The following is a 26,221-nucleotide window of genomic DNA, read 5'->3' as shown; positions in this document are numbered from 1 at the left end:
AACTACCCTCATTGTGCGAATGCAAACAGATGAAGATTTGAAGACCGAACTAATCCACCTTACGTGATTAAGGATGTAATTGCAAATGTAGAATGCTAATTCAGATGTGTGCAAGGTTGCATGAAACCACTGATGGAACGTATTTCAAAATCCTCAATCAAATCAAGAACCTGATTATTTTAATTTGAAGCAGGTGAGCAAGCAGAGATATTTGCCAGGCTGAGTTATGCATGTAGCGCAAGGTTGATTAGCAGAGCCCCTAAGTCTTCTAAGTTGCCATGCTAGCCTGCAGTGTAAGGTTCCTCCATCTCCCTGGCGTTTTGCCCACCTCTCACCTTAAAACAATGTAAATGATAGCAAAGACCAAGAGATTCGATGATCATGGCTGCTCCTTTGCCCAGAACGTTTCTACAGTATGAGCACACTCGCTTTCCACTGACCGACCTAGATACAGAACAAGAAAGCGGCTGAGAGGCAGATTTTAGGAAACTAGAGAAATGTCATTGAAAAGAAAGTGCTACAACGGCATGAGTAATGAACCCAAACCCAGGACTGCTAGAAGAAATCTGCAAGTTACTATCCTAGAACAGAAATTTTCAAATCAGGAAAAGAAGTTACCATTTCAATGATTAAATGAGTGCCTTCAGCAATCTCTCATGCAATATAGTGCCACCATAAATTTTCAACATAAATTACAATGTCCAAAACATTTCTAAATTTAGCATGCAGGAATATATGATTTAGATTCCTCTCTCTTTATCTGTGGGAAATGATTATGAATACATTTCAGAAAGTGCTCCTATCCAAATCCCAACAGCTGTATCTTTTTAGGCAACACAGCACTAGGCTGGGATATACAACAGAAACCTCTCTGAAGTCCTGCCATATAAAATTTGAAGATAACACTACTGTCTAGTTCACATATTGTATTGCTGATCACTAACAGTTGGGAGACTGGAAACTTCCCGATGAGCTCGCAAATGCTTATTCCATTCCTTGCTTTGTCATCAATAAGCATGATTTTACCGTGTCATCAAAACTGATGTAACCATGGTCTGCTCTCAAACCAGAGAGGTTAAAAACCAGCATTAAAAAGTTGCAAGAAGACAAGTATCATATTATTTACATAATATAAACATGCTCTTAATGTACATTTTTCACAGAAAAGGCCATACAAAGTCCCGTATTTTTCCATGTATAAGATGCCCCCTATTTTGGGGGACTCAAATTTAAGAAAATGCGGGGGGGGGTGGCTCCATGTATAAGACAACCCCCACTTTTCAGCATAATTTTTAAAGAAAAAAACCTAGTCTTATACACTGAAAAGTACGGTATTCAACAACCCTGAAACAAGGAGGGGTGAACATGGTATTTGGGTGCTTAAATGTGTGCATTCATGTTCCAATTAAATACACATTGTAAAATGGAATTGTATAACATTCATTACCATGCAAAACTGATTTGGAACCCATAAGTATCAGTTATGAGGAAGAGGTCAGAGGGAATCGGGTTCGGTGGAAGCACATCTTGGGGAGGCCACAATCTTTGGCAGGACCCCGTTCAAAATTTCAGTCTTCCAGAAGGAGGTTGAAATGGATATATACCCAATGCCTGAGCCACCAGCTTACAGAATACATGTGTGTATGGCTTGATTTTATAAACGTACACTTTGAGACATAAATCACTTTAAGAATAAAACAGCAAAAGAGGCAGAGCTGACAAAATAATTTTTATGTCCCTCTAATTATGTAGTGCAAAACACATTCTGCAGCTCTGTGTGGGTCTCCAGAGCTCGCAGCTTAAAAATAAATGGTGCCATTTTAATTATTTTCTGCACGGATGGAAGGAGTTCATTGTTCTCTACATCATCCTTTATGAAAACTCAGTAATGTTAAGTTATACATAAAAGTTTTTAGCCAAAAGTTTTAGACAGAACCCCATACCTGCTGCGTTGCTGAGTTCCAGGCTGGGAAGCAGAAGTTGGTGACTGAGAACGGGGAACAGGAGATTGCGCAGATGGAAGAACATGAGGCAAGGATGAAGTTTTCATGGAACTGGCCGAAGGAGATGGCAGGCTGGAAGAGGGTATGCGCATGTAGGCACGATTTGAAGTGGACACTACAGGAGGCACATGGTGACTAAAATCTTGACTAGATGATAAAGACAGTGAAGATCCAGACTGTCCCATCCAAGAATGAGGCCTCCAGGAATTTGTTCTTGAAGAATCAAGGTTATCCAAACTCTCACCTCTGTATGTTAAAAAAAAGAAGATTATATGGCTGCCATTGTAGCAAGAAGGTGAAGGTTGAGCATGGACATAGTGTGCTTCAACAGGTTTGCATTTTTTGGGAAACAAAATGGTACTTTGGTCAGAGCACACCTGAAGTACCGTGTCCAGTTCTGGTCGCCACAATTTAAGAATGATATTGACTAGCTGGAATGTGTGCAAAGGAGGCCAACCAAGATGAGCAAGGGTCTGGAAGACAAGCCTTATGAGGAACATTTGAGGCAGCTGGGTGTGTTTAGCTTGGATAAGAGGAAACAGAGGAAGGCATAATAGCCATCTTCAAATATCTAAAGGGCTGCCATGTGGAAGATGGAGCAAGCTTGCTTGGTGCTTCCTGCTCTGGAAGCTAGGACCCAAACCAATGGATTCAAGTTACAAGAAAGGAGATTCTGACGAAGCATTAGGAAGAGCTTTCTGATGCTAAGATCTGTTGGACAGTGGAATGAACTCTTCAGAATGTGGTGGACTCTCCTTCATTTCAAGCAGAGAGTGGATGGCCATCTATCACGGAGATGCCTTGATGGCCACTAGCTTAGAGAACTTTGGACAAATTCATAGAGACTACTAATCTGTCTGTCTGTCCATCCATCCATTTAGTATACCACCCTTCATCTGTAGACCTCAGGGCAGTTCTCAACATAAAAATATGGCTACATGGAACTTGCAGATTCAGAGGCAGAATATGCCACTGACAAAGGGTAAGGTAAGGTTATTGCATTCATGCCCTGCTTGTGAGGTTCCCATAGGCATTTGGCTGGCAATTGTGGGAAAGCAGGAAGCTGAACTTTTCTTATGATGTTAACAATGCTCCCAGATGTTCAGATTCAAAGCCAATTTCTTTAATAGGTTCACAAAGTGACAAACTCTGAACTCCCAACTGTGAAGCGAGTTGTTTTCCACATGAATACACAGGCGGTCTAAAGGACCATGCCAAGGTGGCAATGGATTCATGTTTCAGAAGCAGCAGTTTCTCAAGCTTCAAGGAAACTCTCTTCCAAAATTGAGAGGAGCTTCAAAATCAGTTTGGGAGAGAGCCTGTGGGCCTGCTGTTCCAACAAAACAAAAGCAGACCCAAGGCTCTTGAGTGTAACAAGAATAGCTCTTTCAATCTCAGGCAGGGTGAATACACATTGGGAATCCAAGAAAAATTATTTCATCAACAAATTTTGCTAATGCAGCTCAAATAGGTACAAGGATCATAACAAATGCTGCTTAAATGATACATCAACTTCAAAAACAGTGCACTACAACCAGGAATCTCACTATCTGAAAAACTGAAAATTTGATCCATCTCAAATTAAAATAAATCCTTTCCTTGACTGCTTTGTAAATCAATCACAGTTCCAGAATGCCATGAGCATCATACAGTCAACGATAGGCAACACACAGTGAATCAATATTACCTCCTCATTTTAGTGCCAATTAGACTAACAGGTTCTTTGTGCATACTGGAACTGCGTTGTCTGATCCAGCTGTTGTCTGTGTGTAGGGATGTCTTCTTTCTCATTTCCTGAAGGATCTGCTGTCTTTCCAGCTCAGCTGGGGACAAGCCATGCTCTTTCTGAGATCTCTTCTGTGAGTCACCAGCATTTGAGGACTGCTCGGAAAGTTTGCTCTTCATGCCTAATTTGAAAAATAAAGAAGCATAGACACACAAATCACACAAGTGCACTAAAGGGGTGGAGGGGAGATAAAAAGCAAACTCAGTAACATCTCTTATGATGCACGATACTCTATATGCATTGTAGTATGAGTCATGATTCGTGACAGAATACTGATAGAAAAGTGAAGCATTCTGCCTACTTTTTACAAAGGCAAATCTCTGCTCCAGTGGAGAAAAATACTGGTGTTAAAATGAGCTGTGAGTCATCCAAATGGTTGCATCTCCCTGGGATCTAGTGTTCAATAATGTGCACATGTCTCGACATTCTGACCCAGATCAGATCTGTACCTACCTGTACCCATAGACAAGGCTTAAGGCTAGGACCTAAGTTCTGCAATAATTCAGTCTTACCAGACAAACCAATGACAAAATAATCCAGTATCTCATACTGTTTCTGAGCAGCAGGCTCTGTCCTATGTTTTGCTTTGTTTTTAATCCCATTTTTCAAAAAACAAAAACATGCACACATCACTCACCATTTCTATTTGCATGATGATCATCTAGATCTGGAGTCGATCTGGATTTACTTCTAAAAACAATTAAGAAGTTACATATTACTAGCTTTACTCACCTCACCTCAACATACCCCAACCCCTCACCAACCTCCTCCTCCTTCCTTTACATGTGGCTAACCCTGCCTCCTCTCTCCCTTTACATACCTCACTTTACAGCTCAACCAAACCATGGACCACACAAGCTGCAAAGGAAGAGCCTGGGCTAGGCCAGCTCCCCATCATCTGCTCTTCTGCTGCTTCCCTCCTCAGACTCTAGCACCACTGAGGCTGAAATGGCAGCAGTGGTGTAGCAGACGGTTGCCAGGGTGCTACCACAGCCTGTCCTAGTTGTTTCTTTCACCATGCTGCTCATGTGACAACAGCATTATGATTTTATTATACGAGAGATTTAATCCTGCACAGCATTAAATCCATACCCACATATATGGAGAACCATCCAGAGAATAGTCCAGACCCCTAATCTGCACTGCTGGTGGGGATTAAGATGTGGTTGAGGTGTCCCCTCAGCTGTATTCCACCAGTTTTGGGTTGGCAGGGGGAGCCCACGTGTTAGCACAGTTGGTGTGCCTGCTGGGGCAGCTGACACAATGGCCCCAAATGGGGCATTTTAGGGGTGGGGTGGAGCAAGCGACAGATCTGATGGAACAAAAGCCAACTCATATCTTGGTGAGGGATCCAGTCGGAGCCCCCCTGGCCCAGCCTAAAAGCTGGTGCTGCAAAAGAGAAGAATCAACTGCCCCAACTTTCCCCGCAAGCAGTGGAACTGTAAATGTAGTAGACAACCCACTGTTCCACAAGCTCTCTGTCCCTATTAGGGTTGCTCCCTTAAAACACTCAGGAAATAGGGTCAAGCAAATGCATATGGATAAAGCGAACAGGAGTCCCAGGGAGATTTGGAGGATTATAGACTGCAACATATTGAACCAGTTCATTTTGATTTTAATTTGGAGAGGAGCAATCTTATAAGGTGGGAAATAACTGCTGTTTCAATGTTCACTACATAAGGACAATGAAGATAACTAGGCACTAATGGGAAAATGCCTCAGACATATGGATATGAATGGAAGATGTAACAATTAAAAATAGATCAGGAACACTGAACATATTTCCCTCCCTTAATGTCCTATGCGACTACAGAAGCTCAAGCAAATCCTGTCACTGTTGATATCTTTGCTCACTTCTACGCCTACTCTTTGCTTTTCATATTTTAGATTATACAACCATGTGGGTGAGCAGCCTATAACAAAGCATGATGTAATGACGGTCAATAGTGGTTGAAGATAAAAAAATAACAGCTGTAATTATCTGGTGCCTCATTAGGCCAGTCAAATCTAAATTTTCCTCTATATTGAAACGTATACTGATAAACATGGTGCAGAGGCTGTTGTGAATCATAGAATTACACTTTAACATCTGACTTTGCTACATTACATCATATCTGAAGGGCTTCCAAAAATACTATTAGTATATGCTTTTATCTCTTCTAAAAAACCAAATATCTCTTCTAAAAACCCCCAAAATATTCTGCAGCTGTGGTGGCTTTGTTTTATTGTGGTATGATCTAAGGCAGGGGTAACTCAGCTAGGTGGCTGCCCAGATGCTCTTATCAGACTCATCACCCTCTAATCACTGGCCACATGTGCAGGAATTGAAGTTCCAACAGCCTCCTTTACTACCCGAGATCTAAGGCAATGCAGCTGAAATGACACTTTATCCCATCATACTTCCATAAAAAGGTAAAGGGACCCCTGACCATTAGGTCCAGTCGTGACCGACTCTGGGGTTGCGGTGCTCATCTCGCTTTACTGGCCAAGGGAGCCGGCGTACAGCTTCCGGGTCATGCGGCCAGCATGACTAAGCCACTTCTGGTGAACCAGAGCAGCACACGGAAACGCAGTTTACCTTCCCGCCAGAGCAGTACCTATTGATCTACTTGCACTTTGACGTGCTTTCAAACTGCTAGGTTGGCAGGAACAGGGACCAAACAACGGGAGCTCACTCCATCGCGGGGATTTGAACTGCCGACCTTCTGATTGGCAAGTCCTAGGCTCTGTGGTTTAACCCACAGCGCCACCCGTGTCCCTCTTCATACTTCCATAGTTGCCCATTATTAACTAATCCACAAACTAATGCTGTATTTCCCTAAGCTGTACCAGGATTCCAGCATTTCAGAGGCACACTTGTAAAAGAATCCCAAACAAGCATAAATTGAAGGACAGGGAAACCAGCATAGTTTTACCTGTTAGTACTGAAGTAGCCTGTTGGTTCATCAGAATTTCTTGATGTTTCAAAATGCCTAAAGTAAACATGCATTAGAATGAATAGATTACACAGGAAGAGATACTCATTTGGCTGGCACTGCAGGAAGATACAAAACCATGAACAATAGCCTCCCACATATTGAACAAGAAATTCTTGCAAATCTGGATTTGCATCCAAGAAAACAGGAAGCTGTAGGAGAAGGGATGGCAGATTAGGAAGTTAGACCTGTTCTTTGTTGTATAATTTACAACAGCAGCATGACTTGTCTTAGAAATGCTCAGTGCCAAGTTCTGAACATTTACAGTTTACAAAATAAAAATAAAATAAAATAAAATATATACAGTATATTTCACTTTTGCAATGCAAGATCTGAGGTTCTTATGCACTCAAATTCATTTTTAAGGAATGGACACAAACATTGGAAAGACACAGCGATGGTGTGACGGAGAAGCACATGGGCAAGAGAAGTCTGTGGAGGGAGGAAGAGAAATCAAAACCTCCCCCTCTCTACAAACTTACTTTCTCCAGCTGAGCAATGAGAAAGCAAGGACCTGTCCCCATTTCTCAGTGGGCAGAGATAGCTGATTATTCAGACAGCTTTCAGTGTGCCTGGATGGCAACGTCTCCTGGATTCCTTTTGGTGTGCTCAGAAAAGGGCTACCCTTAGTGCACAGAGAGGAAGCCACAAGAACTTTAAAAAAGCAGCTTGCAACGTTGCCTCTCTAGTGCACTAAGATGTGGGAGTGCAGTGCAGAAAGTCTCAGTGCAGAAAGAGAAGAAGGGAGGGGAGAGAGGGAGAGAAAGGGATGGGTGCTAGTTAAAGGTGTGTGACTGTCTGCTGCCTGGCCAAAGCCACCTATGCAAAGCAGTTTCCAAAAGCTTTACACTAGAGTAATGCGGCCCTTACCATCTTCCCCATCCCCAAAGGATTCCTGCCCTGGTTTAAATACAGGTAGATCTGCAAAATCTGACAGTCCTGGTGGGCATCCATTGTAAGTGCTAAGGACTATGTACACACAACTAAAGCAGTGGTGGCAAAACTGTTGCCCTCGAATGCTCACCAGCCTTGTCCAGCATGGCCAATAGTCAGGGGTGATGGGAGCTAATGCCTATGTTAGCATCTATTCTCTTAAACCATGCTGGTTATCTATGCATCGGTTTGCAACAGGCCTTGTTAACTGTAAATCGCACAACAATCAGCTGATTTAAGAATGAGGGAGGCACAACTGATGGCAAATACTTAATCCAGCTTTCCTTGGTAATTTTTGCTGCAGTAATGCAACATGTTTTTTGGGCTCAGGCTTTTGCTGGCAGCATTCCGGATGATGCACTGGCTGGAGCCCAAGAATGGAGAGCTTAACTGAAACAGTTCTTCTGGAAATCAGTCAGTGTAGTGTCATGGAGAGGGAAAGTGTTATAGTTATTATAGATTAGTGATGGGGCACATTTCTGATTCCTGCATCCTAACATATCAAGTGAGGATTGGCTCTAGAGTCCCCAAAAGACCAGGGAGATCCTAACTGAGTCATATATGGGGTTCTTGCCCATTGTAGCACTTGGTGCCAGCCCTCCTGAAAGACCCTGTTATTGATTTACGAAGGTGGGATGAGGATAAATGAATAATGCTTATACTGATGTGTGACAAGAACTCCATTAGGACTTGGTTGCTGCTGCCAAGTGTGTATTTGCATCCAGGGATACTTGCAGCCATGGGAAACAGAGCTTTTACCAAAATCCTACCACAAACCTCAACATAAATAGTTCAGTTAACAATTTGAAACTTACATTGTTTCAAAACAAGCCTATTGACTGATTCTATTGCTTTTTGCACTCACAAGTATTTGTGCATCAATATAATAAATTCTCATGAATATAAAGTATTTTAGTCATACATTTTTGAGCGTATGCTTATGCCTTCTGTAGGTCACTATAGCAAAAAAGAAAAAGGAAAAAACCATAGCGAAAAACCGAATGCACACCTTTGATACTGGGGCCTCTGTATTGAAGTTTCCTTGACTTGTTCAACCTGCAATTTCTGTTCTGCTGCTTCCTGATATCTCGGCTCCTCTGCATAGGACACATTTTGCTCCTTCTCACGTTCTAGTTCTTGGCGCTTCCTCTCTTGTTCTATTCGTAATGCAGTTGCTGCTTCTTCCAGCCTCTGGGCCTCCTCAAGACGTTTCCTTTCCTCTTCCTTCTTCTCCTGTTCTCGTTCTTCTTCCCATCGTCTACCAGCCTCAGAATAGTCAGCCTTGTGATCCCCATTTGCTCTCCACATGGAAACAGGAGGTTCTTGTGCAGTTACAGACACAGTATTTGGCTTTAATACAGTCTCCTCCTAGAAGAGAGTGCAAGGCTTATAAAAATGAAACTGACAGGATAGTGCAGAGTTTTAGGAAATGGAACCATTGAATATTATTAGCACTTGCCTCTAACTTTTAAAATTAATGGTTTTTGCCATATTTAGCACATTTAGTACTTCTACTTACGTTTTAATTTAGTTGTTTGCTTTAACTTAAAGCAGGCATTTATTTTTAATTTTTAACCCATTTTTAGCTTTCTGTGTTGTATTTCTTTTCCACCGCTTAGGGATGATTGCAGTTAAGTGGTCCATTATCAACCATTTAAGTCTGTCACACTGTAAGTTTATATGATTAAATATGATCTTTGCATTTTATGGATCTGGGAACTGAACGCTATACCTGCTAAGCCTCTGGCGACTGAACACTTGTAAATTAGTTAGTATGACCTGCACTGTAGAGCCCTCTGTGCAGGGCTAAATCTATCTAAACTTTCCTTGAAGTCTTCCAGCAATCTCCATGGTCATGGACAGAGACAACTAAAAGATCGATGGTAGTTTGTTGAAATGAATAAAGGTGAATGCGACAGTCTTTCGTCCATCCACCTTGTATCCAAATTGACAATGCATCCATTGTCAAAAAAAGTCTTGCCTGGACTTCCTTCTTAAGATTTTTAATTGAAACTGGCTTAAGGAAACAGATCGGCAACAGCTGGTGAAGGTAAGCAGTGACACAAAGACACAAATTAAGCCACCAACTACTACACAATATGTGTTTTGTAATAAGAAATTCTGCTTGGATCTCTTAGTACAGATTTCACCAAACTAGTGCCTTCCAGATGGATCTGGACTTCAACATGGCTGATGGCAGTTGTAGTTCAACAACATCTCAAGGGCACCAGGTTGAGGAAACCTATCTAAATGGAACTGTTAGCATCTGTTTTGACTTTCAATGTTTTTTAATGCACATTTTAAGATGATTTATCATTACTGCTAGAAACTCATGCTATTCATGGATTTGTGATTTTTAGTTTGTCCTGATGAATCTATTATTATCATCCTTTTCCTGCTTAGATTTTCTTCTAGTGGAATATAGTTGCCTGCATTTCCTGATTCTGATGCATTTGCTTACTAGCCAGGGAGAAAGCAAATTGTAAATTTTGTTCCATGGAAGTACAAAGAGAGTGTAATCCACAATAAGTTATAGAGCTCACCTCATTTAAGTATTTGGAGTTCTCCTTCTCAGCCTCTTTCTGAGCTTTCAGCCATTCTTCCTTCAGTCTCTCTTGTTCGCGCCTGTATTTCTCCTAGGTTTTTTAAATTTAAAAGTGTATTAATTTAATGGCATAATTAGCTGAACGTATATTTTCTGTCAATGTAAACTCCATAGAAATGTGGTATGATCACTGTACTGTACAAAGTAAGATAAATCCATAGTTGGGCAAGCCTTGCACACACTCTTTTACATTAGAAATATCAGTTTCATTTTAAATGGTGCCCTCTCAATAATGTCAAAATCTCAGTACTCTTATGAAAGCTAGTTCTGGCCAATCAATGGCAAGGGAAAGTACTTTCTAATATACCAAAAAAGCACTCTTGACAATGTGTAAAGCCATGGGACACGAGTGGCACTGTGGTCTAAACCACTGAACCTAGGGCTTGCTGATCGGAAAGTTGGCGGTTCAAATCCCTGCGACGGGGTGAGCTCCCGTTGCTCAGTCCCAGCTCCTGCCAACCTAGCAATTCGAAAGCATGTCAAAGTGCAAGTAGATAAATACGTACCACTCCGGCAGGAAGGTAAACAGTGTTTCCGTGCACTGCTCTGGTTCGCCAGAAGCAGCTTAGTCATGCTGGCCACATGACCTGGAAAAACTGTCTGCAGACAAACGTCGGCTCCCTTGGCCAGTAAAGCAAGATGAGCACCGCAACCCCAGAGTCATTTGCAACTGGACTTAACTGTTGGGGTCCTTTACCTTTAAAGGCATGGTGGCACAGAAGTATAATACAAATTTGTAATTGATTCTAACGCTGTACAGTGGTACCTCGGGTTACATACGCTTCAGGTTACAGACTCCGCTAACCCAGAAATAGTACCTCGGGTTAAGAACTTTGCTTCAGGATGAGAACAGAAATTGTGCAGCGGCGGCACAGCGGCAGCAGGAGGCTCCATTAGCTAAAGTGGTGCTTCAGGTTAAGAACAGTTTCAGGTTAAGAACAGACCTCCAGAACGAATTAAGTTCTTAATCTGAGGTACCACTGTACAAATACAGTAATTGTTACCTAGGTACTTTCTCATTTACCTTTTATTTTACTTCTTCCTATAAGAAGCAACCCACTCTTCCTAGAAAGGAATGGGTTAGCCTTAACTTCTGTTTAGGGAGCAAAAATAAGTCATCAGACTTTTAACATTTCATCTCAAAGCAGGATTCGGTTTTGTCTCAAACATCTAGTTTCTCAGAGATTTGTACAATGGATTAGAACATAGGGAGGTTGGGCAGTAATAAACACACAACTGGTTTTCAGACAGCTGCATTCAGGATGCATAAGAACATATTAAGATGGCATATGCTTTGCCCCAGAAGCCTTTTACTCTAAAACAGATGATGAGACATCAAAATAGGATGAACTCAGAGGTGCTTATTTGAAAATAAAACCTATTAGCAAAATTATATTTTATTCTAAGTATCTATACAAAGGGTTGGACCACAAAGCAATTATAAACCACATATTGATACCATGTTTAGTATCAATGGTGGCGATTTCCATCTTTAATTGCTTTAAAATAGCAGTTATATACTCTCCAAAACCTAGCCTCACTAAGTTAACCTTAAATCACTATAGACCATTTCTATTGGCAGCATAAATTCCAGAATAGGCTTATTTTGGAGGTCAGTCTGGCTGGCCAAATCCATAGCCAACCTTGTAGTGATGGACATTGCATTATTAAGTCCACACCTGAAGTAAGCGATCCTGTTCTGCTTGCCATTTCTCTTGTCTTTTTCTTTCTTCCTCTTGATCCCAGGCCCAGCGGCTGGAAGCACTGATGGGTGGAACTGGGAGCTGAAACACAGAAACATAAAATCAGCTAGAGCAGAATGTTTTGTTTTGCTTTGAACACACACACAAATTTACAATGTCAGTTACAGTCTTAGACCAGAAATAGATATTTGGCAGCGAACGTGGATTCCCAGTCTTGAATTTGTCTTAAGTTTGACAGAGTGGGCAGATAAGGAAAATGCTTAACCCTGCACACTTTTGCTCTGCAAGCTATCACACCGACCCAACTTGGCCAGTCTTGGAAAGTGCCCAAGGAAAAGAAGGATTCAGCTCTGTTCCTTCCTGCTTCCATGGACAGTACAGACCCCAGGTTTGCATATTAAGAGGCAATTCGAACTGCTAGGTTGGCAGAAGCTGGGACAAAGCAACGGGAGCTCATTCCGTCGCACAGATTCCAGCTGCCAACCCTATGATTGGCAAGCCCAAGAGGCTCAGTGGTTTAGACCACAGCACCAAACGCCGGCTCCCTCGACCTGAAGTGAAATGAGCGCAACACCCCATAGTCGCCTTTGACTGAATTTAACCATCTAAGGGTCCTTTACCTTTTTACCTTTAGAGGCAATGTGATATTGGGAGTACTTTTTGGATCCAAACATCTGGTTACATTCCTTGTTCACCAGATAAAGCTATCTTATGAAGAACCTTTCTTTAGGTTTCAAGCAGGTAGATTTACAGTCACGGGGTGGTAATCCACTACAATAATTAATATGACTAAGCTAGATCCATTAACTTAAACAGGTCTGCTCTGAGCAAATATTAGTTGAATACCACCCATTGTTCTTGTTCATCAGTTTTGAAAGTAATAATTTTCATGATAATGTGTGACTGTATATTTCCCCCCAAGTTATGCATTATTCTATTTTATCTCATAATAACATCTTTATTGCTTTGAGTATTCATTTTCATTTGTGGGAATGTACGTATTTTTTAATGTTATATTATTATCTCATTAGTTAAAGACTATTTACTATAACTTAAGCAGCAATACTCACATCAGGAATGGCAGGCTCTGGGCCTCCTGGCAGTGAGAAGAAATAATTTTAAAAAGAAAGAAAAAGAAACTTTGTTAGTATGACCTGGAAGATACAATTTAAAGTTGTAGGCTATTGGAAGGCACTATTTAAGCTGTTGGGCCCATTCCCTTATCAGGTCAAGGACTTTCAGATGAACAAACACCTATTAGAATTGTATGATTTTACAGTTTTTCATCAGTTGGACAAGCAAGAGACAAACAGCTGTTCTACATGGAAAAACACACAACAATGATGGTAATCTTAAGGATGAATATGTGCGTCACCACATCAAGAGAAAACTGAGAGAAGTCTTTATTTTCCCCAGACTTTCCCCAGGGTTTCATAATGCTTGCCAAAGCAGTATTTTATCAGGAATGTTATATTCCTGCATTTTTTTCAGATCGTAATCCACCACAGGCTTCTGACCACAATAAGCAGGAAAAGATAGCAGCTGTAGGACAATTAGGGAGTAAGAATCTCTCAGTATGCACTGAAACGTGGATAGTCTTAGAACGATATAAGGAACAGCAAAAGAAAAACACACAAAAAGAGATATAGGGATTAATATATCACACATCAAATTCAGTGAACTGGGTTGGAAAAGACCTCCCTCTTTCCTCCTCTCCCCAACAACCCATACAACCAGAAATGAGGAGTGAACCAGAAAAAGATGGACACATCCTATTACCTGCCTCAAAAGATGAGTAGCACTGGCAGAAAGCACAGTACAAAAACAGGCTGCATGAGCACAGCACATAGTTCATGGGTGCTGGATGCAAGATTCATCACTCAATGGCTCCCCTCATCCCACTTTAACAATGCGCAATGGAAATATCAGCTTAATGGATATATACAAATTTGTAGACACCGCATAGATAGCTGTAAATATGCAATAATATTACTTAATACAGTGTTGCCCCACAAGACGAAAGCCTCGCAAGACACAAAACCCGCTAGAGGAAAGGGTTTTCCATTTTTGAGCTGCTTCGCAAGACGATTTTCCCTATGGGCTTGCTTTGCAAGACGAAAACGTCTTGCGAGTGTTCCGATTTTTTCCGCTCCCCCCCTTTTTTCTAAGCCACTAATAGCCTTTTAGCCGCTAATCCGCTAAGCCTTTAATAGCCGCTAAGCCTTTAATAGCCGCTAAACCGCTAATAGCGCTAATCCGCTAATAGGGTTGCTTCGCAAGACGAAAAAACCGCTAGACGAAGAGGCTCGCGGAACGGATTAATTTCGTCTTGCGAGGCACCACTGTATTGCTCTAGTCTTAAAAGAATTCATCTCAACTTTAGCAATACCACAAAGTTCGCTAAAGAATCTTCTTTTAAAAACCTGGCTAGAACCACAAAGCCACTTTTCAATTCAGAGATAAGCAAAAGCTCATCACAAAGTAAAGAATGCACTGGGGGAAAAAACCCCACTTCTCCTAACACAGTATACAATTAAACAACATATTATTTGAAAGTTACTACTCATTTACTTTTCTGAAGGTCTAGGGCCATCAATAGGAATGGCTCCCTTTTTTGTTGTTTTTAAAGAAACAGCTGCGCATACATTTTTATCTTGCTTACCAAAGACATTACATTGGTGTATAATTCACTTTCATTCCAACCACAGTTTAACTTCTATGTGATTCTCCTTAGCATCCATTTTTGCAACGCCAAAACCAACCACAGACAACAGATGGGTCAAGTTGTGCTTTTTGCTTTGTCTGATAAGATTTTTAAAAAATTTACTAGATATATTAATCACTCAGCATAATGCTCTTAGGGCAGCGTATATAAAAATAATAAAAACACGCACAACAGAGGTCAAATACAAAATCAGTAGGATTGGTTAAGTGCTCCTGCACTGGAACTGTATGCTGAGAAACTGCACAACTTCCAGAGAATTGCAACACTAGCAGTAATATATATATATATTACTACTAGTGTTGCAATTCTCTGGAAGTTACTTTAATACTTTATATATACACAAAATAAAGTATTGGGATTATGGTGGCAGGCTGCAAATAATTGTGTAGAGGTTGTTATCTCTTCTGGTCTACTGTATAGGAAACGTGTAACAATCATTTCAAATCTGCAACACATGGGCACTCTCAGCAGTATTTGTTATCGAGGGAAGATACGCATTTTTACTTATTAGTGACAATAAAGTCTCTTTGCAACAGCTCCACCCTGACCGAAGATGAGCGGACCCTCACATCAGATGGCAAACATGCGATAAAAAGATGAAGTGGAAAATTCTAAGGAAACCAGTGAAGATAATAAGACCACGTTCCATACCTGTCCAGCAGTCTGTATTGTGAAGCGCATTCCATGTTCGGAAATGCCCTACCTGCACAGCCAGAGAAGCTGGGGGATTGAAATGTACAAGCAGGCCAAGGCCTCCCATTCTCCCCTCCGTTGGCTTTGAAAAGAACTTATAGAGGAATATGCCGTCACAATAAAGGATGCTTGACAGCTATGCTGAGACATTGCAGATACCTGCACTAACCCCATAAGCACAGAATGTACTGTAATTCACTCAGCAGTATATCACTAGGACAAACCATCCAAACAGAGTCAAAGAGAAGCATTTTAATATTTTGTACTTATCAAAGGGACATATATATTCAAGGGAAAACAGAACTTTTGTGATACTAAATGTGAAGTGCCTTAATCACTTCAACACATTCCATGTGCACAAAAATACTGAAACAGGAAGAAGCAAATTACGGAAGTGAAAATGAAGGAGGTGAGATGCAACATGCAAAGCACACTAGGAGAAGCCTTAGAGAATTGTGACAAACCATTCACAGCCGAGACACTGTCATTTGGATTCTTAAAACCCTTTTCCAAAGTATTTCGGAGCCATAAGATTTGCTCATGGTTATGGAACAGGCATTTTGTAATTAGCTACTGCATACTAATCTGCCAATTTTTAATAAATCTAAATCGTATTATGAATACATTTAAATTTGACTGCATTTCTCGAGTTGGGAATTTATTGTAGCATGTCTGCTGCTTTGCTCAGCGTAATGGCATTTTGTAGGAAAGCTGCAAATCCGAACAAAGGTTTCTGTACTTCACACTGCTCCCCAGTGAGAAGAGCGTTTGAACAAATATCAGAAGTGTAAAAGGTTTGAGATACAGAGGAACACACAAAGCCCATTACCACAAAGGTAGACCCATGAATTGTAAGAAAAACCTGATGACCCTAAGGAAAGAATGGAAACAGATTAAGCTAGTTTGGCATGACGGCAACAATCAATGACTAAAGAAACTTAGAACCCAACACCAGAGACTTGTTAAGAAGAATGTACATTGGGGAACAATTTCATGAAAGTACATGAAATGTTAGCTTTTGGGGTTGTTGTTTTTTACCTTGTTCAAAAAACTGTGATCGCCTTTTTAAGTTTTTCAAAGAAATGGGTTCTGTGTCTATTTGAAAAAAATATGAAGATACAAAACAAGTCAGTGTGGTGTGGTTTGGCTTTATTTAATATCTGTCCAATGGATAAACACTATTCAGAGCATCCGACTTAAGCTGCATTGAAACAAACATCTTGCCAGCATAGTAGCCTATGTCACAGGAATGTGTTGACCAAAGTACAGTGCTCCTACTCTATACATCATCTTTCAGTGTTCAAAATTTCAGCAGAGGCAGAGCTAGGGCAGTAAACGAGATTGCTGGGAAATGAACAACCAGAAAACCTGGACATTGATCTCTGTTCGTTTCATTGGGTGGCCTGGGATAAGTCATTATCTCTTGGCCTGAACAACTTTACAGGGTTGCTGTAATATACTTCCACATCGGTGCCCTGAACTCCTTGGATGAAGGGTGAGATAAAACATATAGTAATATCATTAAATGTTGTCCTGTAGGGTCTGGATGGGCTTCTTGCTCAGACAAATGTTTCGTTCAATTCTTTAGTTATTTATCATTTTGTACATGCTACTTCTATTCTGCTTGCCTTTTTAGAAAGCTCACATCAGCCTAAAGATAACTAACAAACAAAACAAATCTTAAGTAAGTGCCCTGAGCTCATGATTTGTTTTGTTTGTTAGATCAGCAAATGTGGTGTCTTCTTGCCAGTGGAGAGTTCACTTCAATTTCTATGTGCTGCAGGACGGAGTTATAAAAATGATTTCTTAATCTAACTGCATGGGTATAGGCCAGACTTGAGAAACTCGGGCTCCCAGATATTGCTGGACCACAACTCCCATCTTCCTTATCCACCAGGACCAATGAGGATGATGGGATTTGTAGTCCAACAATATATGGGGTTCCAAGTTTGAGAAAGGCTGGCATAGGCACACAAAGCTGTTGCCATCAACACACCACTGAAATAAATGGAAACTGCAAGGGAAACTAAGCTCTTGGGCTGAAATGCATTCTAGTTTTATATTACAGGATAGGTTTTCTCTTCCTTTGCCTTCCTCAAAAGTCTAAACTTTCAAAAAACATACACTAACTCCAAGTCTTACTGGGCACACATAAGTTTTCACCATACAATTTTCTACACATTGAATAGACTTTTCTTTTTTCTTTCAAAAAGCATTTTACAGAGTATCTCCCTCTAAGCACACACACACACACACACACACACACACACACACACACACACACACCAACGCTCGGATTGACGTGACAGTGAAAGGCAGGTAATCCCATGAACTTGCTAGGACCTCAACGCCAGTACTGTTTAAAATTATTTCTGCCTTCCCCCCTCTCTTCTTTCATTCTTACTACACACACTCATATTGTCAGTGATGCAGAAATAAAGGAACTAGATACCATCTTGTTAGCAGTTCTTTATATGTGCACAACGCTTCCGGAAGAGAACCCAATTTGTCTTCTGCATGCAATTATATTTATGAGCCACCAAAGAAAATTGGAAGTTCTTATATTTCAACTGTACACAACTCCCCAGTACACCATATCCACTAGGTATACATTTCCCCCTTCAATCCCAACCACTGCCTACAGCTAGCAATTGGAAAGTTCTGATGGTTTTACCTTTTTTCTCATTGGAATTTACATCTCCTTGCATTCCATTGATCTTTGTTTCTGAATCCTGAAACCAGAAAAATTAACATACTGAAATAATTCCATGACTCTTACCTTCATCCCCCACCTCCACAAAATAACTACAACTGCTTTTGACACTCCTGGTAAGCCATACAACCTGTAAAGCTAAAATAGATATTTTTGATCCTACCCCTAAAGAACTTTATTTTTATGCATATTCAATAAATGATGTAGAATGAACAATCATTCATCTAATAATCTATTACTGGATTTAAAATCTAAAAGATCTAGCAATCAGTTCATGTGCCATTATGGGCTTCTGATGCTTAGAAAATCAAGAGAAGAGATTTCGTGAAACTTGTTCCTCCATCTTCAAGAAGGAAAGGGTTATGCAAATGTTTCTCAGACTTCTGGCAGCCAAGATAAGTTTTCCGATTTAATACTGAACATGCAAGATGGTAACTGGTACGCAGATTGATTTGCTTTGTTGCAAATAACTGGCTAGTAATTTGCTTTGTTGTTGCACTAGGAGAAGATGAATGATCCAATGAATGAATGGACAACCAGGAAATTGAGAGCTAAATTTGTGGTTCAACTGTGAATTGTTTTTGGTTTTTTGGTGGTGGGCTTTTTTTGGATATCTGTTTTGTGAAGGTTCATAGATAAATAAAATTATTGCCCATCCTACCCAATGCAGTGCAAGAGATGCAGTAGGGGGAAATTACCTACCTGGATGGGAAGAAAGCAAGGCCAGAACAGAGAAATTACATGATAGCAGTGAGCAGATGCCTCTATGGGTATTTACGTTGGGTTCACAGGAAACTCCAGCAAGGAAAAAAAGTTTCCTGCAGTGTGCTAGCACTTCTCTCATAGCACAATAGAACAACTGACTTACGCTGCCAGAACATGCAGCAGAAGTATCTGGCCACATCACTTTCACATGTCCTGGCATAAAAAGTTGCTGGCCTGCATCATCACCTAGCTAACAATAGGACCTGGACTTCTGGTCAACAGGCCAAGACAACATTTCTTCATTAATTGAACCTTGGAGACGTTTAACTTTCATTAAGTGAGTACTTTCTAAAAGGTAAAGGTAAAGGACCCCTGACCATTAGGTCCAGTCGTGACCGACTCTGGGGTTGCAGTGCTCATCTCGCTTTACTGGCTGAGGGAGCCGGCGTACAGCTTCCAGGTCCTGTGGCCAGCATGACTAAGCCACTTCTGGCGAACCAGAGCAGCGCACGGAAACACCGTTTACCTTCCTGCCGGAGCGGTACCTATTTATCTACTTGGACTTTGACGTGCTTGCGAACTGCTAGGTTGGTAGGAGCAGGGACCGAGCAACGGGAGCTCACCCCATCGCAGGGATTCGAACCGCCGACCTTCTGATCGGCAAGTCCTAGGCTCTGTGGTTTAACCCACAGCACCACCCGCGTCCCTTGAGTACTTTCTAGGCACTGTTTAATGTTGCTGAGAGAAGAAATGCAGAACCTCTTCCCAAATGCAAACATAGGCATACTTACATCATTTTGAAAATTGTTGCGCAAGTCTTTTTGTGCTGATATGCTTTGGCTTTTGGCTGAAGTGCTGTCCACAGATGTCGCATCAATCCATTTGTTCTCAGGTGTACCTATAATGTTGGTAGCCATACTGGTGAGATTGAGGATTTTGTGCCTTGCATATGGCAGGGAAGGCTGGTCTTTGCCCCAGTCTGATTGGCATGTGGAGATCAAAAAATTGAAAAGTAGACAGGGAAGATGTCAAAGCATAAAGAAAAAGACTTAATGAAAATACATCAAAACCAAAACACACACAAAAAAGTCAGGAGGGACAGATGAAGTAGAAAGTGAATTGGAATTTGCATGTGTGGAAATTGGTTAGGGCTTTTTATGAACAGACCGCCTTCCCCCAAAAAGCAAGCATTAGTCAAAGGCAAGCACAATGAACAATAGCAAGTTTACTAACTTGACTATCTGGACAGAGAAAGGACCTAATTACAAGGGTTTGGTGTGGGGAATAGATCACATGGATGCTCTTCCAGGAAACAGAACCACAGAACTAATCATAAAAGTGCTGGATTCTTTCTGCATCTCTCTGACAAGGTCAGGAAAATCAGTATTTCTGAAGGCTGGGGGAACAAGAAACCTACGTGGATATATTTCTCCTTTAAAAAAGTTATTTCCCATTTAAGAAAAGTAGACTTGCTAATGCAGATTTACACAGCTTTAACACATGCAAAAAACAACAACCCAAAATTAACAGCAGCAGGAACCGTATTTACAATAAGCAGGTGCTGCCAGGAAAAAGCTGTTGCTGCAGAAGGCTGCAGAAATAAAGGACTCATCCATCCCAACAAGTTCACAGGCAAAGAACAGACACCTTTCAGGTCACGCAGAAGTCACCCCAAGGAAAAGCTCACCCTTCTTGCCGTATCGCCTAACATCCATGACAAGGTTTCCGGTTTCTAGTGAGCTGCCGATGGCTGCTTCCCACTGACTCTGGTCCATACCTGAAACCTTTGTGCCATTGAGAGTAAGGATTTCATCCTCAACATTCAACTGGCAAAAGTCAGCTGGGCTACCTGGTGGTGGTGGAAAGATGAGAGCTAACTTGTAATGTCAGAAACATGGGGCAGCTAAATTAAAAAGGCACTCACTCTAATTTTTTATGTTAGTTTTTAGACTTATTTTTTGTATGTTTTATCTTTGTGAGAGCTGCTGCGAGTGCTGCGCTGCCTTGGAAAGAGAACCGGGGGGGGGGGGGTTAGAAGCCACTGAATAACTACCAGGACTTGTCATTCATATTTAACATACAACATGTCTTTTCTTGTGCCTAAGACATGACTAAGCTGCTTCTGGCGAATCAGAGCAGCGCACGGAAATGCCGTTTACCTTCCCGCCGGAGCGGTACCTATTTATCTACTTGCACTTGGACATGCTTTCGAACTGCTAGGTTGGCAGGAGCAGGGACCAAGCAACGGGAGCTCACACCATCGTGGGGATTCAAACTGCTGACCTTCTAATCAGCAAGCCCTAGGCTCTGTGGTTTAGACCACAGCGCCACCCGCGTCCCGCCTAAGAACTACTTCTATGCAAATAATTGTTGGAGTGCACCTTTGGGGGTGAAGTCAAACCATTGGAGAGTTACAGGGCCTGCTGTGGCTGTAGATACTGGTATGGAAGAGACATGTTTTGTTGCAGCTGGGGGCAGATGAAGGCGCCTAGACGTGGTGCTACAGGTTTACCATGGCGTTAAAAGTGTGGATTAATTCAGAGACACAAGAGGTACAAATAATCATAATGACTCAGCATTATACAGCCTTTATTGATAGTTAATTGACATGACTAGAATAGTTTGGTATTTTTATAGGCGTAAAGGTTTGTTGTGAATACAAAGCCAAGCAGTTAAGGTGGTGTGGCAGTTTCTTGGTTTTGCAAATTGTGAACAAGGATCTCTTCCTCTCCTACATTAAAAAAAAATATGCTAAAAAGGCAAAAGCAACAAATGATCCTACATAATTCTAATATGCCACCCTATCAGACCCGCCAGAGAATCACTGCCGTTTTGCAACTTGTTATCTATGTCGCCTGTGAACATTTTAAAAACACACTCATATTCCCTCTGTTTACACTGGTTTTCAACCATGTTGCTAAGCACAGCAGAGAAGTGTGAACACTTCAGAGCACTTTCCCACCCAAGATCAGGAGCACTTGCCAATATTGGTTCCAAGTTAAAAAATATGAGATTTTTTTTAAACAGGCACCCTTAAAGGGGCACTCCTCCATTGTCTCCCGAGACAGACGGATGCCAACCATGGTGAAATTTTAATAACCTTTTCTATCACCAACCCCACACCTGCTTCCCATCTTTCCCCCCCAAGGGGCTGACATGTGATGTTACTCAGCTTTATTCTAACTCAGGCATGTCCAACTTTCAAGAAACTGGGATCTACTCCCACTGTAAATAAAACTGGCAGTGATCTACCAAAATTGTCAATGTTGTTGAGCTTTTTTTAGGTGGCGGGAGGGTCCTGAGATCTACCACGGTCTACCTTTTGGACATCATCTGCAACATTGACAGTAAACTTGCCTGACCAACTTTACTAGAATGGAGACCTGAATCCAGGGTTCTCCTGCCCAAGTTAATGCCACGCTGGCTCTAAAGCACATTTCAGGTTTTGATAGAGAAAGTTCCAGATGCAACACCCAGCATCTTCAACTAATAAGGTCTCAGACAACAGTTCTGCGAAAGGCTTCTCTGCTCAGTGCTATCCAGCAGAGCTATTCCATGTTGTGAAGGACCTTTTACATCATGGCAAGCAGACGTTACATGAGGTCATGGAACCCTATTGTGACCTATTTGCAAAGCACTTTGCAGCTAAAATTACTTAGATCAGCTCCGACTTGAACTTCGCAGGAGTCCAGAGGAATTCTGGATTAGAGAGTCTGTTTGTCCTGTTTAATTGGATACCTTTCAGCTGATTGGCTGTGAGGAGGTAGGCAAAATCTCTGGGGGGGGGGGAATGGATTCAATGGCCCATTATCTTAATTATTGCTTATCCTGTATGATAAATTAACTGTCTCAGCTTCTGTTGAGCCAAGGACACTATAGAATGCCTCCCTTTGGCCATAAAGCAATGATATGACTTCTGTTTAGCAAACTATCTTTGGACCACCTTGGAGCTGAGTAACTATAGTTCATTGTCTAATATGGTTACTTCGAGACTGGGCTACTGCCATGCACACTATATGGTGCTTCTCTTGATACAGAAGCTGCAGTTAGCATAGAATGCTGCAACGCAATTGCTGACAGAAGTGAGACATTGTCAGCATATAACACCTGAGCTCAGAGATCTGCGCAGGTTGTCAATTTGTTACCGGGTCAAGCTGAAAGCTCTTCCCCACGGCCTGTGCCATCTAGCATTCTGTAAATATTATCTTTTTCTCCATGCTTCCTAATATATGCATGAAGCTGCTGAGAGAGGTCATTAGCTTCTGGGCTGTATTCAAGGCACCGGCCATTCAGGGTTTTATAGGTTGAGATATTTCCTGATGTGGCTTCTACTCCAATGAATGACTTGCCAGGTGAGGTTCAGGAGGCCTGTTGCTAGACTGCTTTTCAGGAGGCTGGCAAAGAATTGTCTTTTAAAAGAGGTTTTTGATTCAGATAGCAAAAATTTATAGGTTTTTGATAGCAGAATCTGGATGGCCATTTATGATCTAGCTGAGATTCCTACATTGCATGGGGTTGGGATAGATGAACCTCGGGGTCCCTTCCAACTCTACAGTTCTTTGATTCTAAGATTAATGGTGCATTTTGGCCAGCTCAGTTTGTTGCTGGAATTTGTTAAACAGGGTGTATGCCGTTAATTCATTAATTTGAATGTAAATTGTGGCGCTTTGGCAATTCTGTCTGTTTTTATTGCTGTTTGTGCCACTCTGAGTTTTCTTGGAGAAGCAGTAGGGACTGGACTTTTAAAAGAGAAATAATAAAAATTATTCTGCTTTAGGCCTAGAAGAGCAGCTATCAATATGTGCCCACAGCAGTGGGCAAACGAACCAACAGCCTGACTTGGAGGGTGACAAGAGGGTGACAGCTGCATGCGTTAAGATTGTTGCCTGAATCTATAACTTCATGGCCTCTACTTGTACCGAAAGCACCACAATCAACTTTGCCTGTGCTAAGTTTCACGGATTCAGGAGTTGTCTCAGACTTGTTGTAGGTCAGACTCTGAGCTTCTTTAATTATTAAAATCTTAATCTCACTGCTTAGTAAATTACAGAAAAACCTTTACTGCTCCTTCTGCTATGGCATGCTTCATTGTTGAAGAGCTCTAATGAATTCCTTTTGGGAGGCCAGAAAGACAAGCTACAGCTTCTATTAGGGAAATAATCCTTTTTTGTTGTTTTAAGAGTAGGGGGGGAACAAAGTTTTGTAAATTAATGACGCTTTACAACAAAGTAAAATCAATACTGCCGAAAAAGTGATATAATTTCTTCACAAAAATGTCATGCAAGTCAAAGAGCTGATATAAGAGACATCATTTATTTCCTCTGAAGTATTGTAAGGTGTTACTTGAATATGAAAAGTTGATAAATTTAAAATTCTAGCTCAGCTAAAGCTTGCTTATTTTCTTTTAATACTATAAATGATCATCATGATTTGTTACTTATATGTTATGATGTCATACATTGTTTTGTTTTTATCACAAAAGGAAATAAAATTTATTTATTTTTAAAAAATAACCATCATTATTTTATTCAAAGACAACTAAGAATTTATTGACAGTATTGTCAATAAGTTTAACTACATAAAAGACAAAAGACAAGTCTTACCTTCTTCCTTGCATGCAAATTATTTTAAAAATTGCAACACATCTATATGAGAAAATTAATGTGGTGCAATATAGACCTAAAGACTTTTTTTTGGGGGGGGGACATTATTTTCCTGGCTGCTACTGGAGAGCTACAGCTGACAGCATAATCAATCACACATGCAAATAAGAAGAACACAAATTAATCTTAGAGCATTCTCTCTCTACCATTCCCAACAGTTTTTCTTTTTCCAGCAGCCTTGCCACCCAAATTTGCAACCTGAATTCTTCAGATCAAGTTAGATCAATTGCTTGCCTTCCAATTAACTTTCTCAAGGCAAGCACATTAAGAGTTTTACATGGGAATTTTTACCTTCTTCTATTGACTTCACGAAGACTCCAGAAGGATCCTGGTGCACTGCAAACCCAAAACTCCGACTGCTACCTGGTCTCTGGTTTATACTGATTCTCATATCACTGTACTGGTCCTGAAAAAAAAATATTAAATAGAACATGATACTGCAGTATCTGGTGTCACAGGCTCCTACATGGAGGAAAGTCTATCCATTCAATAGGTGAGGCAACTTACAATGTGTGCTCTGGGCTTTTAAATTATCTATCAAGCAGACAGAAGTGTCCTCTGCACTAAAAAAAGGCTAGCTAGTGCTTTACTTTGGCAACTAATTTTAAATGTTGCATTCGTATAAATACTTGGGCCTTGCTGATAAGACCTATTAAGAGGTGCTTCAGCGGACAGAAAGTTAACCCCTTGATACGCATACCAGTGATGACAGGTAGTTCAATTGCTCAAACAACTACGTTTTTACTTCTGCCTCTTGCATTCAGCAGATGAAGTCTAACTCAAGATTAAAATTGCTCCAGGCACATTTGGTGGTGAGAGACCCCCATTCATATGTCTCAATAATCCATGTGTTGACAGAAGCTCCTTTGGTAGCCATGAATATGTTTTGTATTTGAAGATAAGCTGCATTTTCATGATACAAAAACCAACACACACATACGCCACAACCAACCAACCAACCTACTTCACCAAGTCAGACAGGTATCAACATGATCTAGAGGCCTAAAGACAGCATCTTAAAAAGCAGAGACATCACCTTGCCAACAAAGGTCCGTATAGTTAAAGCCATGGTTTTCCCAGTAGTGATGTATGGAAGTGAGAGCTGGACCATCAAGAAGGCTGATCGCCGAAGAATCGATGCTTTTGAATTATGGTGCTGGAGGAGACTCTTAAGAATCCCATGGACTGCAAGAAGATCAAACCAATCCATTCTTAAGGAAATCAGCCCTGAGTGCTCACTGGAAGGACAGATTGTGAAGCTGAGGCTCCAATACTTTGGCCACCTCATGAGAAGAGAAGACTCCCTGGAAAAGACCCTGATGTTGGGAAAGACGGAGGGCACAAGGAGAAGGGGACGACAGAGGACGAGGTGGTTGGACAGTGTTCTTGAAGCTACCAGCATGAGTTTGACCAAACTGCGGGAGGCCGTGGAAGACAGGAGTGCCTGGCGTGCTCTGGTCCATGGGGTCACGAAGAGTCGGACATGACTAAACGACTAAACAACAACAAGAGGCCTAAATTTGAACAGAAGAAGAGCTTGCCAGATCAGGCCGGAAGCCCTATCTAGTCCAGTATCATCTTCTTACAACGACTAACCTGATCCGTATAGGAAACCCATAAGCAGAACCTGAATGCCATAGCACCCTCGCCACCTGGGGTTCTTCCTAGCAACTGGTACTGGTCTCCAACAGTGGAGGTAGAACATAGTCACAGTAGA

At 41.3% G+C, this 26,221-nt stretch overlaps 1 protein-coding gene and 2 long non-coding RNA genes across 13 annotated transcripts in view; 1 reads left to right on the top strand and 2 right to left on the bottom strand.

The window, feature by feature from the left end:
* LMO7 (LIM domain 7) overlaps positions 1 to 26,221 on the bottom strand; it is a 148,682-nt gene that overhangs the window by 4,987 nt on the left and 117,474 nt on the right. For 4 of the 11 annotated variants that reach the window (XM_081198239.1, XM_081198249.1, XM_081198240.1 and 1 more), the window contains 15 exons: positions 24,796 to 24,910; positions 20,529 to 20,690; positions 19,633 to 19,820; positions 18,098 to 18,155; positions 16,462 to 16,518; positions 16,253 to 16,294; positions 13,076 to 13,101; positions 11,982 to 12,086; positions 10,241 to 10,333; positions 8,707 to 9,065; positions 6,705 to 6,761; positions 4,427 to 4,479; positions 3,691 to 3,910; positions 1,944 to 2,249; positions 336 to 444 (listed from right to left, as the gene is read on the bottom strand). In XM_081198239.1, the coding sequence (XP_081054365.1) occupies positions 336 to 444; positions 1,944 to 2,249; positions 3,691 to 3,910; positions 4,427 to 4,479; positions 6,705 to 6,761; positions 8,707 to 9,065; positions 10,241 to 10,333; positions 11,982 to 12,086; positions 13,076 to 13,101; positions 16,253 to 16,294; positions 16,462 to 16,518; positions 18,098 to 18,155; positions 19,633 to 19,820; positions 20,529 to 20,690; positions 24,796 to 24,910 (1,950 nt within the window). The remainder of the gene's footprint in view (positions 1 to 335; positions 445 to 1,943; positions 2,250 to 3,690; positions 3,911 to 4,426; positions 4,480 to 6,704; positions 6,762 to 8,706; positions 9,066 to 10,240; positions 10,334 to 11,981; positions 12,087 to 13,075; positions 13,102 to 16,252; positions 16,295 to 16,461; positions 16,519 to 18,097; positions 18,156 to 19,632; positions 19,821 to 20,528; positions 20,691 to 24,795; positions 24,911 to 26,221) is intronic. The other 7 variants (XM_081198242.1, XM_081198241.1, XM_081198245.1 and 4 more) reach the window with 6 other exon arrangements.
* On the bottom strand, positions 13,387 to 16,246 carry LOC308589462. The gene is made up of 2 exons (XR_014009282.1): positions 14,346 to 16,246; positions 13,387 to 13,997 (listed from the first exon to the last, which is right to left on the bottom strand). It is a non-coding gene; the product is annotated as an uncharacterized lncRNA (long non-coding RNA).
* LOC308589450 lies at positions 20,700 to 24,030 on the top strand. The gene is made up of 2 exons (XR_014009263.1): positions 20,700 to 22,604; positions 23,619 to 24,030. It is a non-coding gene; the product is annotated as an uncharacterized lncRNA (long non-coding RNA).

This window comes from Podarcis bocagei (genome assembly GCF_964188305.1).
Source record: "Podarcis bocagei genome assembly, chromosome: 6".
NCBI classification, from domain to species: Eukaryota; Metazoa; Chordata; class Lepidosauria; order Squamata; family Lacertidae; genus Podarcis; species Podarcis bocagei.
Note: the sequence above shows the minus strand (reverse complement) of the source record. Positions and strands in the feature narration are given on the sequence as shown.